General features: G+C 52.0%; 2 protein-coding genes across 10 annotated transcripts; both read left to right on the forward strand.

Moving 5' to 3' along the window:
* The first annotated feature begins 593 nt into the window (after positions 1-593).
* OSCP1 (organic solute carrier partner 1) lies at positions 594-12,095 on the forward strand. Of its 2 annotated transcripts, XM_068172483.1 has the most exons (11): positions 594-723; positions 2,454-2,483; positions 6,501-6,655; positions 7,782-7,949; positions 8,307-8,387; positions 8,947-9,050; positions 9,537-9,665; positions 10,204-10,273; positions 10,763-10,902; positions 11,507-11,570; positions 11,885-12,095. In XM_068172483.1, exons 1-11 carry the CDS (start codon positions 612-614, stop codon positions 11,999-12,001), a joined length of 1,170 nt encoding a protein of 389 aa, XP_068028584.1. In that variant the 5' UTR covers positions 594-611; the 3' UTR covers positions 12,002-12,095. The 2 variants fall into 2 exon arrangements, with proteins under 2 accessions (XP_068028584.1, XP_068028586.1); XM_068172485.1 differs by lacking the exon at positions 2,454-2,483 and having other exon boundaries at positions 11,885-12,094.
* A 2,407-nt stretch (positions 12,096-14,502) lies between these two features.
* Positions 14,503-16,551, forward strand: LSM10 (LSM10, U7 small nuclear RNA associated). 8 transcript variants are annotated; one of them, XM_068172814.1, is made up of 2 exons: positions 14,503-14,544; positions 15,896-16,551. In XM_068172814.1, the coding sequence occupies exon 2, from the start codon at positions 15,971-15,973 to the stop codon at positions 16,340-16,342; it is 372 nt and encodes a 123-aa protein (XP_068028915.1). In that variant the 5' UTR covers positions 14,503-14,544; positions 15,896-15,970; the 3' UTR covers positions 16,343-16,551. The 8 variants fall into 8 exon arrangements, with proteins under 8 accessions (XP_068028915.1, XP_068028911.1, XP_068028910.1 ...); XM_068172810.1 differs by lacking the exon at positions 14,503-14,544 and adding an exon at positions 15,104-15,111 and having other exon boundaries at positions 15,874-16,551; XM_068172809.1 differs by lacking the exon at positions 14,503-14,544 and adding an exon at positions 15,266-15,283.
* Positions 16,552-16,840: the final 289 nt, after the last annotated feature.

Below are 16,840 nucleotides of genomic sequence, written 5' to 3' on the forward strand. Positions count from 1 at the left end.
CGGGAGGATGCACACTCACACCGGGAGGATGCGCACATGGAACCGGACGATGCACACACACACCGGGAGGATGCGCACATGGAACGGGACGATGCACACACACACACCGGGAGGATGCGCACATGGAACGGGACGATGCACACTCACACCGGGAGAATGCACACTCACACCGGGAGGATGCACACTCACACCGGGAGGATGCGCACATGGAACCGGACGATGCACACTCACACCGGGAGGATGCGCACATGGAACCGGACGATGCACACTCACACCGGGAGGATGCACACTCACACCGGGAGGATGCGCACATGGATCACGATGATGCGCGCACCACACCGGGACGATGCGCAGGCGCGCCCCGGCCGGCCAAGACGGCGCTCCGCGATTGGCCTCGCGGCTGCCCGGCAACGGCGGCGGCGGAGCGGGCAGCGGGGCCGTGCCGGGCAGCGGGGCCGTGCCGGGCAGCGGGGTCGTGCCGGGCAGCGGGGCCGTGCCGGGAGCGGGGCCGTGCCGGGCAGCGGGGCCGTGCCGGGCAGCGGGGCCGTGCCCGGGAGCGGGGCCGTGCCGGGCAGCGGGGCCGTGCCGGGCAGCGGGGCCGTGCCGGGGCCATGTCGGCGCGGACGCTGCCGCTGCTGTTCCTGAACCTGGGAGGGGAGATGCTCTACATCCTGGACCAGCGGCTGCGCGCCCAGAGCATCCCCGGAGAGAAGGCGCGCAAAGGTGAGCGGCGCGCGGGCCCCTCCGCTCCCGGTGTCGCGGTGCCAGCGGAGCGCCGGGAGCCGCTGCCGGTGTCCCCGGGCAGGGCTCTGCCCCCGCTCCCGCCTCCCCGAGAGCGGCTCCGCCCGGCGGTGCCGGCTCCAGGGATGCCACAGAATCACAGAACGAACTAGGCTGGGAAAGACCTTTAGTATCACCTAGCCCAACCCATGACCTGGCACCTCCTCATCAGCTAAACCACGGCACTGAGTGCCACCTCCAGTCCAGGGATGGTGACTCCACCACCTCCCTGGGCAGGCCATTCCATTTCCCAATCACTCTTTCGGTGAAGAATTTTTTTTTTTTCTGCCGTCTAAGCTAAACTTCCCTTGGCGCAGCTTAAGGCTGTGTCCTCTCCTTCTGTCAGCTGCTGCACCGGGACACACGGGGACACGCTGTGCTGTCACCGGAGGATGCTGCGAACTCACGGCTTCAGTGCCGCTCCGGGGCAGGAGTTTCCCTGCCCCGATTTCAGTAATTACCGCAGTAATTATCACGGAAATCAGCCCTCGGTGTCCCGTGCTCTCCACCGGGCAGCGCAGCCCGTTGGGTTGATCGGCTCGGTGAAGTTCCAGTGGTGAGAACAGCCCGAGGGTGTTGCTGGGGTTGGTCTGGGAGGTTCTCACACAGAAGGAGAAAGCGGAGTCCGTGTCGGTGTTTCTGTGCTCGATTCGGGGGTTATAGCTTCAGAAACGCGCTTTTGGACTCAAAATAGCTCAGGATTTGGTTGTGTCAGCCCAGCTCCTGGACTGTTTTGTTGCTTTGCAATGGGAAGGAGTTTCCAGGAATAAATTTATAAATCTCATGCAAACACAGCACGTGCAATTATGTGAAATCCAAATACCAGTACAGCTCCTGAAACCCTGGCTTTTATACAATCTCATTTGGCCAAAATCCTTATACAAACAGAGCCTCGTGTCTTCACTGGGGCATGAAACTCCAGCTCACAGCCAAGCACCTCTGCATTTACCACTTCAATTTAAAGCTTTGCTTTACAAGTCCTTGCACCTCTCTGTCAGGGGATGGGGAATGTGCCTTGGGAAGCTCTGTGACGTTTTATTAAAAAATTAACTTGGTATGAGCTTGGTATTGTAATCCCTTGTGCCTGTCCTTTATGAAGTGCTAAACAACAAAGGGTTCACTGTGTAATTGTTGTATTGTTTGTGAGGGGGAAATTTGTAATTATTCATTTGTGTCCTGATGTGGGAATGATCTTACAGAAGTTTACTGCTGTTCATTCAGGGACAAGTTTAGGACTTTAGCTAAATTAAATCTTGGTGGAGTATCTCAGCAGGAGAATTGGCCTGTTTTAGTTTGTCCACACATGGATTTATTTTTTTTTTGTCCAAAAAATTGTGTGTTAATTTCACTGAGGTGTGGTTCATCCACACTGAGGTGTTTGTTGATGCTTTAAGCTGTTCACTCAAATGTTGGTTACCTCTAAGTGCAAAATGCAGCTGAAAACTACCCAAGCTCATGCAAAGGGTACAATTTGATGTGCACTGAAGCAGCAGGATTTTATCCAAGGGGAGGGTGATGTTCTCTTTCAGTGCTGAATGCTGATGAGACGAGACAACATCCATTAGTTAGCTTTTTATTTTTTTAAGTTTATTTCTTTCTATTTTCTTTTCTTCTCCTTGCAACTCTTGTTCTTACATCTTGAACTGCTGTTTTGTTTTATATGCTTCGTGTAGATGAATGGACAGATGTGGACAGGAAACGAGGTACAGTAACTGCTGGCTGCATGCACCAGTCCAACCCCACGTGCACACCTGGGGCTCATCGTGCCTGAACACCTGAGGCTGTTCCCGCAGCCCTCAGGCAGTGTCACAAATGAACAATAATGCCCACCTGGTCCTTAAATGCCCTTTGGACTGTAAATCAGTGAAAAAGCAGACCATATCTTAAAGTCATATGGCCTCAAAAATCAGCTGTTAATTTAACCAAGAATATAAATGGATCCAAACTTTTTACCTTCGTGGTCTTGCCTGCAAAAATGGTATTTGTGTTTCTTTACCACTGTTTTCATGCAAGCATGTAATTGTGTGAGCATTGTGCAGGTTGTTTTTCTGCCTAAATGCAGGAATATTGGGTATATTCCATTTTTCTAAGGTTTTATCTCATGCATTGCTCAGGGTTTGGACAGGTGAACTCCAGGGATGATCGAAGGCATTCCCATCCCAGCTGCTTTACCCACCTGTGCTGGTGGTCACACCTGGCAGAGTCATCCCAAAGGAGCAGGTGCCACAGCTCAGCCAAGCTCATCCTGACTGGAGGGATGCTGAGGGTGGGATTGAGCCCTCGGGTGTGCCCCTCTGGAATCTGCCCTGGAACAGGAGCCTGCAGCAAAGGCTGTGCTAAGGAATGAGGAAATGGATCTCAGGTTTTTGCTCGGTGAGCATGAGCAGAACTTACAGAACTTCTGAGCAGCCCTTTTTCAAGAGGGGTCGAGGTTATGATTTGTGTTGTGTAAAATAAGCATCCTTTTAGTAGGCTTTACTATTTATTGAAGGTAAATGCTGATGTCCTGGAGTTTGCCCTAGCTTTTTCCTTACCATTATGTTTCCAAGCACACCCTTTAACTCAGAAGTCCAGGGACAGATTCCATCCCATCCCAACCGAGGAGGAGCTGCCCAGAGCTGTGAGGCAGGGAGACAGGGCTGGCTCAGGGGCAGGTCCCAGGCTGACCCTTCACTTCTCCTGTGAGCGAGAACACTTTGCCTGTGCTCAGTGCTCCAGGGGATCCCAGCAAGGTTCTGATGTCACCCCCTGGGGCTGTCACTGATGGAGCCATGACGAGGTTCCCTGAGGAACCACGAGCCTGTGGCACGCAGGGTGACAGTCCAGAACTCAGAATGTTCCTTCTGCTGCCCAAACATCCTCCAGGAAGCACCAGCATCACCCAGGCCTAGCTCCAGCCTCATGTCATGCATCCCAGCCATGCCAGTGACACGTGCTGTCTGTCACCAGAGACTTGGCGTGGGGAGGCCAAAGCCACCATCACCCCCAGCTCCAGTCCTGCCCATAGCACTGGCTATACTGGTTTCCCTCCTCTCATCCCAGTTTAGACCTCCCCTCTCTGCTCAGTTGCTTTTTCTGTGTTGCTTGTGCCATGTCCCTGGGCCAATGCTCCTGTGTCACCTGCCATGGCCACTCCAGGGCCACCCTGAGACTTCTGCTGTGTCATTATCAAACATGTGAGAGACTTATTATCAATTTGCCCTTTACCATGATGTTTTTTAATGTCTTTCTCAGTTCTTTTTATAGCCCACACAAGAGGTTTTAATTTCAGAAGATAATTTATGTCTGTGGTTCACACAGACCTTCGATTCTGTTGAAAAATCAGTGTACTGGGAGGTGTCTGTGTCCTGCTGGTTTGGATTGTTTGTGACTCTCCAAGGACAGAAGTCTTTCTGTGGGCAGCACACACAAGCACCTTAAAAATATTTTCCTTAATAGCAGTATAAAGCAGAAGTTCTTATTTTTGTCATAATTGATTCCCTGCAAAATTAATTAGATACTAATATCTAATAGTGCTAATATATTTTATTTTCTCCACAAAAAAAATAGGGGATTTCTGCCTGAATTTGCAAAGTAGGGGTTGTTTTATGGCCAGTTTATTTGAAAGGAAGGGAGGAAAGAGGGACTTTTTTCCCGTTTGTAATTAGGTGTATTCTTAGTCCAGACTGCTGAGGAGCTGAGATCTGCCTGTGGTTTTGGGGTGTTTGTTTAAACCAGGACTAGGGAGCCCTGTCAGGTTCAGCACAGGGGCTGCTGAGCTCTGTGTGAGCAGTGTGTGAGGAACCAGCAGGTTTAGAGAGGAGAGAGAATCACTTCAGGGGGCCTCTGCCCTTGGGAACACAGCTCTCCTGCCCAGGCTCCCAGCAGTCCCCAGGGAGTTTATCCTCTAGGAAGAGATGAAGTGACAGAGAAATTATCTTTATTTTGTCTGTTGGGGTAGGGCAGGTGTGAAAAGCCAGGTGTCTGACCCCCCAGGTAATCATTAGGGCAATAATTCAAAGCATTAGTCACTACCACTTTCTTTTTCTTCACTTTTTCTTATTTTCCTTTTTTTATTATTATTATTTATTCTGAGATTTTTCTAATCCTCAAGAATTGTCTGGCATTATGAGCTTTGTAACAGTCATCTGCTTAGGAAAATCCACACTTGTACAGTAATCTGTGACCTGATGTATTCATTTACCTTTTTTTTTTTTGATAGAGGAATAAATATTTATTGATGATAACTCTTTAGAGTGCATCAGGGAGATAATGAAAGTGGCAGATCCAGCACAAAAGCTCAGGTGCTGCATCTGCTTGAAGCACTGCACAATGTTTTCCATCTTGTTTGCATTGAAAGCTCAGTAACCAGAGCACAGCCCTCACACTCAGCACTCCTGAGCTGTAAGAACTCCTCAGTAATAAAACAGTTCCATGGCTAAATTTACACATAAAAAATGAACCACAAGAAAGGAAGTTTGGAGTTCTGCATTTGAAACTCTAGGGCCTGCAGATGTTTCAGCTGTGAGAGCCCTGAATGGGTTGATATAGATCCCAGGGATATAAATGCTTTGTTAAATACCTGCCAGTGTTAATCTGGTTGGAATAAAGATTACAGAGAGCCCTGCAGGAGCTTCTGTTGAGAAGTTAAAAAATAGACTGATGGTGTCAGAGGGTGTCGAGGAACAGGCCCAGCAAAGATCTACCACAGTGCAAAACCCTCTCCTTAGGAAGCAGAACTGCAGCTTTTTAAGATAATAACACACCAGAGCAGCCTACAAGCAACATTAGTTAAAAATGAAAACTGCCAACCATAGCTGTAAAACCAGGGCAACAAAGCCAGCCTTGTTCCCACTGGGAAACAGGGACTGCATCTGTGGCATCTGTGCCCTGGGGACATCAGGTGGCTCAGCCCAGGTGGGGCTGAGGCAGTGCTGGATCCAGAGGTGCTGTTCCCCCTCTCCTGTTGTACTCTGTCCCTGCTCTGCACAGGTAACCCCAGTGTGACCCTGGGATGGACCAGGAACACGCTGTTCTGGATGTCTTGGTTTGGAAAGACAGGTGTCTGCTAAGAAAGGCAGGAGCCTCCCCTGAAATGGAAAAAAAAAAAAAAATGTAGACCCCCTCCCTCTGAATTGTTATAAATTTGAAATTAAGGGGGGCTCTCAGGCAAAAATATGGGAGCAGGAATAGCAGTTCTTTATTAGGGAAGAAAGTAAAATGATAAAATAAACAATGCAGTGAACCAAAACAACACTGCCAGAGTCAGAATACAACCCAACACCCTGTTGGACAGGGTGTTGGCAGCAGTCCAACTGGAATTGTGGCTGCAGTCCTCCTGGAGTGTCAGGTGTGGTTCTGTTGGAGCAGGGATCCTGTAGAAAAGGGTGCAGTCTTCCTGCAGTGGAAGAGGCAGCTGTTCCTCTGGGAAATCCAGTGCAGAAAAACCCGTGCTGGTGTCCCAAAACCCGGATTATATCCAGGTAGGAATGCTTGGCTCCTCCCTCTGGGCGGAGCATCTCCCAATGGGATGTTATAGTTCTTATCAGTCACACAGTGACATTCAATAGCCCATTATCAGCTGATGTCTCCCCTGAGAGAGAGGATTGGTTGTGGAAGAGAGAAGGAAAACTGCCCCTTAACAGAAGACAGCTGCCATGCAGATGGCAAATGGAATTCATCTTGCTTTTTTCAATCTGGGACACTGGAGCAAACCACAGAGCCTAACTTTGTCTTTGCAGTTATGAACGACATCATCAGCACCATGTTCAACAAAAAATTCATGGAGGAGCTGTTCAAACCCCAGGATCTGTATTCCAAGAAAGCCCTGCGCACCGTGTACGACCGGCTGGCTCACGCCTCCATCATGAGACTCAACCAGGCCAGCATGGACAAGGTAACAGTCCTGCTGCCCAGCCTGCCTCTGCTGCACTCCCCAGCTGCCCTTCACCAGTTTTTGTTGCAATAATTAACCCGTGGCTTTACCATTTTGAAGTATTTTGGAACAGCTTTCCATGTGAAAATGGTTCTTGGCCAAGGAAATCCATGGTGCTATCAGCTGCTTCAGAACTATTTCTGCTTGAACAGCTAAATGTTTGATTTGAACGAGTTCACTGAGCATTCCTTAAGTTTATCAGGTGTTTGCATATGTATTAAAAATATACACACGTATGGTATATGGATGTGGATAAATGTCTGTATTTCTGTACTGACACCCACTGCCTTGCAGCTGCAGGTGCAGTTATTGCAGTTATTGCCTGCAAACAGTGTATCCACAGCCACTTTAGGAAAAAGTGGTAGGAATGGGATTACCAGAGAGCCCTCCACCCTGGTGTCAGGGCTGCTGAAATTCATAGAATCACTGAGGCTGGAAAAGCTCTCCAAGAACATCAAGTCCAAGCTGTGCCCAATCCCCACCTTGTCACCCAGCCCAGAGCACTGAGTGTCCTTGGACACCTTCAGGGATGGGGACTTCAGCACCTCCCTGGACAGTCCCTTCCAATGTTTAATCAACATTTCCATGCAGAAATTCCTGCTGATGTCCAACCTCACTCTCCCCTGGCCCAGCCTGAGGCCATTCCCTCTCTTCCTGTCCATGTTCCATGTGAGCAGATCCCAACCCACCCTGGCTGTCCCCGCCTGTCAGGGAGTTGTGCAGAGCCAGAAGTTCCCCCCTGAGCCTCCTTTTCTTCAGGCTGAGCCTCCTCAGCTGCTTCAGGTGCTCCAGCCCCTTCCCCAGCTCTGTTCACTTCTCTGGACACGCTCCAGCCCCTCATGTCCCCTCTTGCACTGAGGGGCTGAGAACTGGACCCAGCACTCGAGGTGTGACCTCCCTGAGCACTGGTGGCATTGGAGACCCAGCTGGAAGGCTGGGGGTGGCACTGCAGAGGTCTTGTTTTTTAGGAAAGGAAGCTAAAATGGTTCCTTGTGCCACAGGCAGGCGTTGGCCTGACTGAATCCGTCTCTCCGTGCCCGGGAGGTTTCCTCTGTGACAGGACCAACGCTCCTGTGTTCCTTTGCAGCTCTACGACCTCATGACTATGGCCTTCAAATACCAAGTGCTGCTGTGCCCTCGGCCCAGGGACATTCTGCTGGTCACGTTCAACCACCTGGATGCCATCAAGGATTTCATCTCCGACTCCCCTGGCATTCTGAACCAGGTGGATGAGACCTTCCGGCGGCTGATTGAAGTAAGAATCCTCACAAAAAAGGTGGTATGCACTGTGGTTTGATTTTATGGGTTTTTTACCTCTTAAGAGATTAATTACTACATTGGAGAGGCCTGTGAGTCAAGTGGTATTTTTCTACTGGCCCACTTTAAATCAATGTATTGCTTATTCAGCCTGATTTAAGTCTCCACTGATTTCACCAGAAATTTAATCAGACTTTTAATGGCAGACAATAATTATTGATAATAACCAGCAGCCCCCTTAGAGCATCTCTGCTCCCCCTGGATCAGAATATTCAGCTGTACTTGCTTGTTCCTCTTTCCCTGGGTGGGACATGGCACACCTGTAAACTCTTGCATGATGATTTTCTTTTTCCAGACCTACAACTGTCTCTCTGATGGTGAATTCCAGCTCATCAGGCAAACACTTCTCATTTTCTTCCAGGACATGCACATCAGGGTAAGAGCCCAATCCAACTAGGCAGAGAGAATGACAGGGAGTTTGGGGCTGGAATATAAAGAGATCTGCTTATAAACACTGCAGGTCTGGGTTTGTTGCTAGTGCTTTTCAGTCATCTTGATGTGCTTGTAATTGCACTCAGATTTCACAAATTGAGCACATATACTGCAATAATGTGGAATAATTCTACAATATTATGAAAAAAGGAATCTCTACTAGTGTGATTTGCTGATTGATAAATCCATTTTTCCTTTTAGAAGAAACTTGATAGGAAACCCGAGCGTGAAGTCTTGGTGTTCTCTAAACAAATTGGTGACACTCACATGCATGAACAGCAGTTTTTAATATAATATTTTTTATGTTAGGTCAGCGTGCCCATCCTCTGGCCCACAATTCCACATCTCTGGCTTTGTAAATAGATCCCTACACACATCAAGAGCTCTGGGAAACCTCCCCCAGCTCAGGCAGAGCTGCTCAAGCTCAAATTTCAGGGAATTTGGATGGCAAGGTCTCTACAGGATTTCCTCAAGGGTGTGATGTTTGTGATGTCCTTTTGCAGGTCTCCATCTTCCTGAAGGACAAAGTGCAAAACTCCAACGGTCGCTTCGTGCTGCCGATCTCGGGGCCTGTCCCATGGGGCACAGAGGTGCCAGGGCTCATCAGGTGAGCTGGTGCCATGAGTGGGGCTGCCCAGGGAGGAGCATCTCATGCCAGAGGGCTCAGGAATCCAGCTCAAACTGCCATTCCTGTTGAATGGATAGCTGAACCTCCAGTAAATTCTATTTAAGGGGCCTTTTAAAAAATTATTATCTATTATTATTGCTATTTAATGCTATTTAAAGGGCAGGATCTGGGACTAAGTCACCCAGCAATGAAATGCTGAGCTGCTTTTGGGAGTTTTCTATCCCAATAAATTAGCTATTAGTAATTTATCCCATAACAGAGGTATTTAGCAATGTACAGAATTATTATTATTATACAGAATACTATTATAATACATAATAAAAATGTTATTATATAGAATTATTATTGTTATTATTGTTATTATTCAGAATAGAGTTTTATTCCCCTCATGCAGAAAGCAGAGGAATTAGGTACTAAAATCAGGACTGAAACTACTAAATGTTTCAATAATGCCTCGTTTTTAAGGATATTCAATCACAAAGGAGTGGAAGTTAAAAGGGCTGAGTTCACCACTGCTGGGAATTATGTTACTCCACAAAGGGAAGGATCTTTTGAGCTTTATGGAGACAGAGTCCTCAAACTTGGAACAAATATGTAAGTAATTTTTGTTCTGTGTAGAAACCTGAACCAAATGCTGATGGATTGTTTGGAAGTACATCTTCAGCCTGGTGTGATTTTGGCCTCTTTTGCTATTAATTATCAGATTTACTTTGTTACAAGGTGCTGTCCTGCACCAGGACATGTGTGGACAGTGTATAAAGAGCTGCAGAAAACAGCAAAACTTTGATTTACGTCCACAGGGGAGCAGAGGAGCGTTCTCACCTGGTGCTGCATCTCATGTGAAATGTGATTTAATGTCACATTTAATGCCACAGTCAAGAAATCCTCTCTGTTCTCCATGCTGGCCTTAATGTACGTTTTCCATCCAAAGAGATCTGTGTTCCTTCTCACAGCTTTGTCCCTCTCACACCTTACTGCCTCAGTATTGCACCACACTGAGCTGTAACTTCCCATTGCAATTGTTCAGTCTTCAGGAAAATATCCTGAAATTCTGCATCCTGTGCTGCTCCCTCTGGTTGCTGCACCTGGTCCCAGAACAAGCCATTCTTCCCCAGGTGTGTTTTCCCTCCAGGTACAGCGTGACCCGGCCAGTGGAGACACACATGTCAGGATCATCCAAAAACCTGGCATCCCAGGCAAAGGTCAGTGTTGTCCTCTTCCTGTCACAGCTTAAACTGGCCATGTTCTTAGTCTACAGATAGGGGATAAGTTCAGGGAAGCTTTCCTGTTGTTCTCAGAGCCCCATCCAATCCTCCCCAGTCCTTTGAAGCCTGGGCACATTTTCCCAAAGAATTCACATGCTCCTGCAAGGATGTGCTTGCTTCTCTTTTAATCTCCTCAGAAAACAGAAAGTTGGCTTTACAGATTTCTCATCTGTCCAGTTTAGCTGGAAAAGTATTTTGTGCTGAGTCTATAAATTGAAGCAACCATTTCCAGTACTGAGCTGGTGATTACTGTGGTTATCTGCACAGTCTGTCCCAGGAATACCAGGGAAATAAATGTGTTTCTATCCCTCTGAAGGACATGTGTGGAATATCAGGAATATATGAAAAATATATGGAATATCAAAGGTCCTTGCAGCCCCAGTCTCCCAGGTAATTGCCCAACGAGCCTATTGCTGTTTCCTGCAGGAGAACACAGCCCCCAACCCTCTTGCTAAAGAAGAGCTGAACTTTTTGGCCCGGCTGCTGGGAGGTTTGGACATCCAGAAACCCGCTGGTGGCGAGTCAGGATTTCGGCTGAACTTGTTCACAACCGATGAGGAGGAAGAGTACGCTGGAGTCCTTCTGGGTTTGGGTTTGGGTTTGGGTTTGGGTTTGGGTTTGGGTTTGGGTCTGGGTTTGGGGTGCCCTGTGGGGAGCCCTGGAGACCAAAGCTGGCCCTCAAGAGCTTTAGGGTCAGAGCAGCACGTTGTTGTCCTGCTCCAGGATGATTCCCTGTGATGCAGCTTTTCTCCCAGTGCCACTGGACAGAAACATCCCCTCAGCCGTTTTAGCAGGATGTTTCTATCTGCTTGTTTCTGCTGCAGAAATATTCCTGCTCTTCTACACTTAACAAAAATATCTAGGACAGGGAGAAGCCTCCAGACTGGTGTGAATATGTTAATTTGCCAAGTAGGAACAGAGGCATTGCCAAACTTCATGGAATTCCAGAATGGTTTGGGTTGGAAGGGTCCTTAAGGGTCCTCTAATTCTACTCTGCCATGGAAAGGGACACCTTCCAGTAGGCCAGGCTGCTTCAAGCCCCATCCAGTCTGGCCCTGTGAGCATCCTCTGAACATCATTTGTGCCTACAGGAGCCTCACAAAGTCCAATCTTTATAATTTCTTTATAAATCTTCATGGGATTAACCACTTTTTCATGTTTTTAATCAAGACACGCTGCACAGACCAGACCAGAGGAGTTGTCCTACAAGGTTATCAACATTGAAGCCACACAGGTACGTAACACGTTTCACATCACTGGTTCTCACCATCCCTGCCTTGCTAAGGACCGTGTTTCACCCAGAGTAGGGACTTAAAAATACATTTTTTACTCATTTCACTTAAGCTCTTAACTAAGCAATTGCCAATTTTCTGCCAAGACAGTGGAACTGGTGAATATTTACTAAGAAACCTTGAATCCTGACAAACACCAGAGCAAGTTTTCAGCCGACTTGGGTGTAGCAGGGGCACATCCCAGTCCAGCCCAGTCCCAGCCGCGGTAGCAGCGCGGGGGCACCGGCGGGGGCTGAGCGCCGTGTCTGTCCCGCAGGAGCCGGGGCGGCGGGCAGAGCTGTCCCGCATCCTGGGCGAGCTGGACGTGGCGGAGCCGCGCCCGGGCAGCGCCGAGAAGGGCGAGGACCTGCTGGCACTGATGGACGGGCTCTGAGCCGGACATGGGGACACCGGGACATGGGAACACTGGGACAAGCAGACACCGGGACAAGCGGACACCGGGACATTGGGACAAGCGGACACCGGGACATTGGGACAAGTGGGCACCGGGACAAGTGGACACTGGGACATTGGGACAAGCGGACACCAGGACAAGCAGACACCGGGACATTGGGACAAGCGGGCATCGGGACAAGCAGACACCAGAACATTGGGACAAGTGGGCACCAGGACAAGTGGACACAGGGACATTGGGACAAGCGGACACCGGGACAAGTGGACACCGGGACATTGGGACAAGCGGACACTGGGACAAGTGGACACAGGGACATTGGGACAAGCAGACACCGGGACATTGGGACAAGCGGACACCGGGACAAGTGGACACCGGGACATTGGGACAAGCGGACACTGGGACAAGTGGACACCGGGACATTGGGACAAGTGGGCACCGGGACATTGGGACAAGCGGACACCAGGACAAGCGGACACCGGGACATTGGGACAAGCAGACACCGGGACAAGTGGACACCGGGACATTGGGACAAGCGGACACTGGGACAAGTGGACACCGGGACATTGGGACAAGCGGGCACCGGGACATTGGGACAAGCGGACACCCGGACAAGCGGACATCGGGACACGCAGACAGCACAACACGCAGACATTGGGACACGCAGATACTGAGACACACAGACAGCGGGACACAGGGACAGCGCGACACAGGGACACCGGGACTTGGGGACACCGGGACACAGGGACAGCGCGACACAGGGACACGGGGACATCAGGACACGGGGGCACCGGGACACGCGGACAGCGGGACACAGGGACAGCGGGGCTTGAGGACACCGGGACATGGGGACAGCGGGACACAGGGACAGCGGGGCTTGAGGACACCGGGACATGGGGACAGCGGGACACAGGGACAGCGGGGCTTGAGGACACCGGGACATGGGGACAGCGGGACACAGGGACAGCGGGGCTTGAGGACACCGGGACATGGGGACAGCGGGACACAGGGACAGCGGGGCTTGAGGACACCGGGACATGGGGACAGCGGGACACAGGGATAGCGGGGCTTGAGGACACCGGGACACGCGTACAACGGGACATGGGGAGACCGGGACACAGGGACAGCGGGACACATGGATATCGGGATACGCGGACACCGGGCCATCGGGGACGCGGAACCGCCCCGCCCCTTCCAGGCGGGGCGGGGCGGGGCGAGGGGCGGGGCCGCGCGTGCGCGAGGGGCGGGGCGGCGCGGGCGAGCGCGCGGGAAGGCGGCGGCGCGTGAGTGCGCGGGGGTGGGGGGGGGAATGGGGACAGCGGCGGGACCCGGGACCGGGACCGCGAGAGTGGAGGGGGGTGGGGGCAGGCAGAGTGCGAGGGGACACGGAACACCCCAGCGTGAGTGGGGGAGCGGGGGGCGAGGAGAATGGGAGTGAGTGGGGAGGGGGGCGGCGTGCGGGGAGTGAGCGAGGAATGGTGTGAGAGCAGGTGAGTGTGCAGGTGGGTGTGCAAGGGGCGATGTGCGTGCGTGCAGGGCAGCACACGGTGTGCCTGCGTGCAGGTGAGCGTTTCAGGGTTGGTACGGTGTGCAGGTGTGCGTGGAGGGGGCGGTCCGTGGGCAGGTGAACGTGCGGGGGCTGGTCTGTGTTCAGGTGTGTGTGTGCAGGGGATGGTCCATGGGCAGGGTTTGGTGCATGTGCAGGGGATGGTCTGTGTTCAGGTGTGTGTGCGGGAGATGGTCTGTGTTCAGGTGTGTGTGCAGGGGATGGTCTGTGTTCAGGTGTATGTGCAGGGGTTGGTCCATGTTCAGGTGTGTGTGTGCAGGGATGGCCCATGGGCAGGGTTTGGTCCATGTGCAGGGGATGGTCTGTGTTCAGGTGTGTGTGCAGGAGATGGTCTGTGTTCAGGTGTGTGTGTGCAGGGGATGGTCTGTGTTCAGGTGTGTGTGTGCAGGAGATGGTCTGTGTTCAGGTGTGTGTGCAGGAGATGGTCTGTGTTCAGGTGTGTGTGTGCAAGGGTTAGTCCATGGGCAGGTGTGTGTGCAGGGGCTGGTCTGTGTTTAGGTGTGTGTGTGCAAGGGTTAGTCCATGGGCAGGTGTGTGTGCAGGGGATGGTCTGTGTTCAGGTGTGTGTGCAGGATTTGGTCCATGTGCAGGTGTGTGTGCAGGGGATGGCCCATGTGCAGGTGTGTGTGTGCAGGAGATGGTCTGTGTTCAGGTGTATGTGCAGGGGTTGGTCCATGTGCAGGGGTTGGTCCATGTTCAGGTGTGTGTGTGCAGGGGATGGCCCATGGGCAGGGTTTGGTCCATGTGCAGGGGATGGTCTGTGTTCAGGTGTGTGTGTGCAGGGGATGGCCCATGGGCAGGGTTTCATCCATGTGCAGGGGATGGTCTGTGTTCAGGTGTGTGTGCAGGGGATGGTCTGTGTTCAGGTGTGTGTGTGCAAGGGTTAGTCCATGGGCAGGTGTGTGTGCAGGGGCTGGTCTGTGTTCAGGTGTGTGTGCAGGGGTTAGTCCATGTGCAGGTGTGTGTTCAGGGGATGGCCCATGGGCAGGATTTGGTCCATGTACAGTCGTGTGTGCAGGAGATGGTCTGTGTTCAGGTGTGTGTGCAGGGGATGGTCTGTGTTCAGGTGTGTGTGCAGGGTATGGTCTGTGTTCAGGTGTGTGTGCAGGATTTGGTCCATGTGCAGGTGTGTGTGTGCAGGAGATGGTCTGTGTTCAGGTGTGTGTGCAGGAGATGGTCTGTGTTCAGGTGTGTGTGCAGGGGCTGGTCCATTGTCACCAGAGGACACAAGGAAAAACGACGCACCACAGCTTTGGTCACCATGAAGAGACTAATTTATTTCCTCTGACTCCAATCATTTATAGTTCTCAAAAGGTGCCAGTGGATTGGAGGGTGAACGTCCCACCTTTCCAGCTACACTGGACAAACCACCAGTCTATCAAATTTCTCCGCCTCTATGAAAGAATGCAAAACAATAGGTTGTTTACAGAAAGTTGCGTGAGAAAGTTCTCTACAAGAATGTAAATTCAGAAGGCTTTAGAAAAGCCTAAGAAATCAGGGCGACAGTCCATGTTCAGTTGTGTGTGCAGGGGTTGGTCCATGGGCAGGAGTTGGTCCATGGGCAGGTGTGTGTTCAGGGGCTGGTCCGTGTGCAGGTGTGTATGCAGAGGTTGGTCCATGTTCAGGTGTGTGTGCAGGTGTGTGTGCAGAGGTTGGTCCATGTGCAGGTGTGTGTGCAGGGGTTGGTTCATGTTCAGGTGCGTGTGCAGGTGTGTGTTCAGGGGCTGGTCCATGTGCAGGTGTGTGTGCAGAGGTTGGTCCATGTTCAGGTGTGTGTGCAGAGGTTGGTCCATGTTCAGGTGTGTGTGCAGGTGTGTGTGCAGAGGTTGGTCCGTGTGCAGGTGTGTGTGCAGAGGTTGGTCCATGTTCAGTTGTGTGTGCAGAGGTTGGTCCATGTTCAGGTGTGTGTGCAGGTGTGTGTGCAGAGGTTGGTCCATGTTCAGTTGTGTGTGCAGAGGTTGGTCCATGTTCAGGTGTATGTGCAGGTGTGTGTGCAGAGGTTGGTCCATGTTCAGTTGTGTGTGCAGAGGTTGGTCCATGTTCAGGTGTGTGTGCAGGTGTGTGTGCAGAGGTTGGTCCGTGTGCAGGTGTGTGTGCAGGTGTGTGTTCAGGGGCTGGTCCATGGGCAGGTGCGTGTGCAGAGGTTGGTCCATGTTCAGGTGTGTGTGCAGAGGTTGGTCCATGTTCAGGTGCGTGTGCAGGTGTGTGTTCAGTGGCTGGTCCATGTTCAGGTGTGTGTGCAGAGGTTGGTCCATGTTCAGGTGTGTGTGCAGAGGTTGGTCCACGGGCAGGGCTTGGCCCATGGGAAGGGACTGCTCGGTGTGAGGCACAGCAGGTGGGTGTCCCCAGCCCTTGTCCCCAGCCCCTGTCCCGCCGCAGCCGCCATGGAGGTGAGCCACTCCCTGAAGGAGCGCACCATCGCCGAGAACAGCCTGGTGATCCTGCTGCAGGGCCTGCGCGGCCGCGTCACCACCGTGGAGCTGCGCGATGAGAGCGCGGCCGCGGGGCGCGTCACCAGCGTGGACGCCTTCATGAACGTGCGCCTGGCCGAGGTGACCTTCACGGACAGGCAGGGCGCCGTGTCCCAGCTGGACGAGCTCTTCGTGACCGGCAGGAACATCCGCTACGTGCACATCCCCGACGAGGTGGACATCCGGGCCACCATCGAGGAGCAGCTGCAGGCCATCCACAGGGTGCGGTACTTCGGGGGCCGCGACAAGGGCCGCAGGGAGTTCCCTCATGCCAAGCACAAGTGAGGACCTGGTGCTGCCCACAGCAGCCAGCATGGAGCCGGGATGGGCCTGGGATGGACGTGCCCCTTTGATGGACTGCCAGCTCCCTCCGTCCCACACAACAACATCTCCCAAGGAACATTTTCCCCCAGAGACTTGAGGGTGTTGCTGTTCCCCCCGCCTGCAGATGAGCAGGACTGTTTTTTGTAGTGAATAACACCACTTAAAGGCTCTGTAGTCTCTCTGCTCATTTCCTGTTCCATTGGCAGCTACTCATGTCCCTCCTCCCATGGCCAAAGGACCAGAGATGCCATCCCACTGCCCCTGGCTCGGGCTTTCCTTGCCTCCTGAGCAAAGGACTTGCTGTCACCAGCATAGCTACCCTGGGAGCTGGAGCCGCTGGTGCTGAGCTGGGCAGGGGCAGGTTCTGGTCTGTGCTCAGAAGAGAGTGAGATGAAGGGGAGCATGCAGGGGAAGGGGCAGCTCCGTCTGCCTCAAAAAGCAGGAACGTGCTTCACCAGG

This window comes from Anomalospiza imberbis, chromosome 25 (genome assembly GCF_031753505.1).
Source record: "Anomalospiza imberbis isolate Cuckoo-Finch-1a 21T00152 chromosome 25, ASM3175350v1, whole genome shotgun sequence".
NCBI lineage: Eukaryota > Metazoa > Chordata > Aves > Passeriformes > Viduidae > Anomalospiza > Anomalospiza imberbis.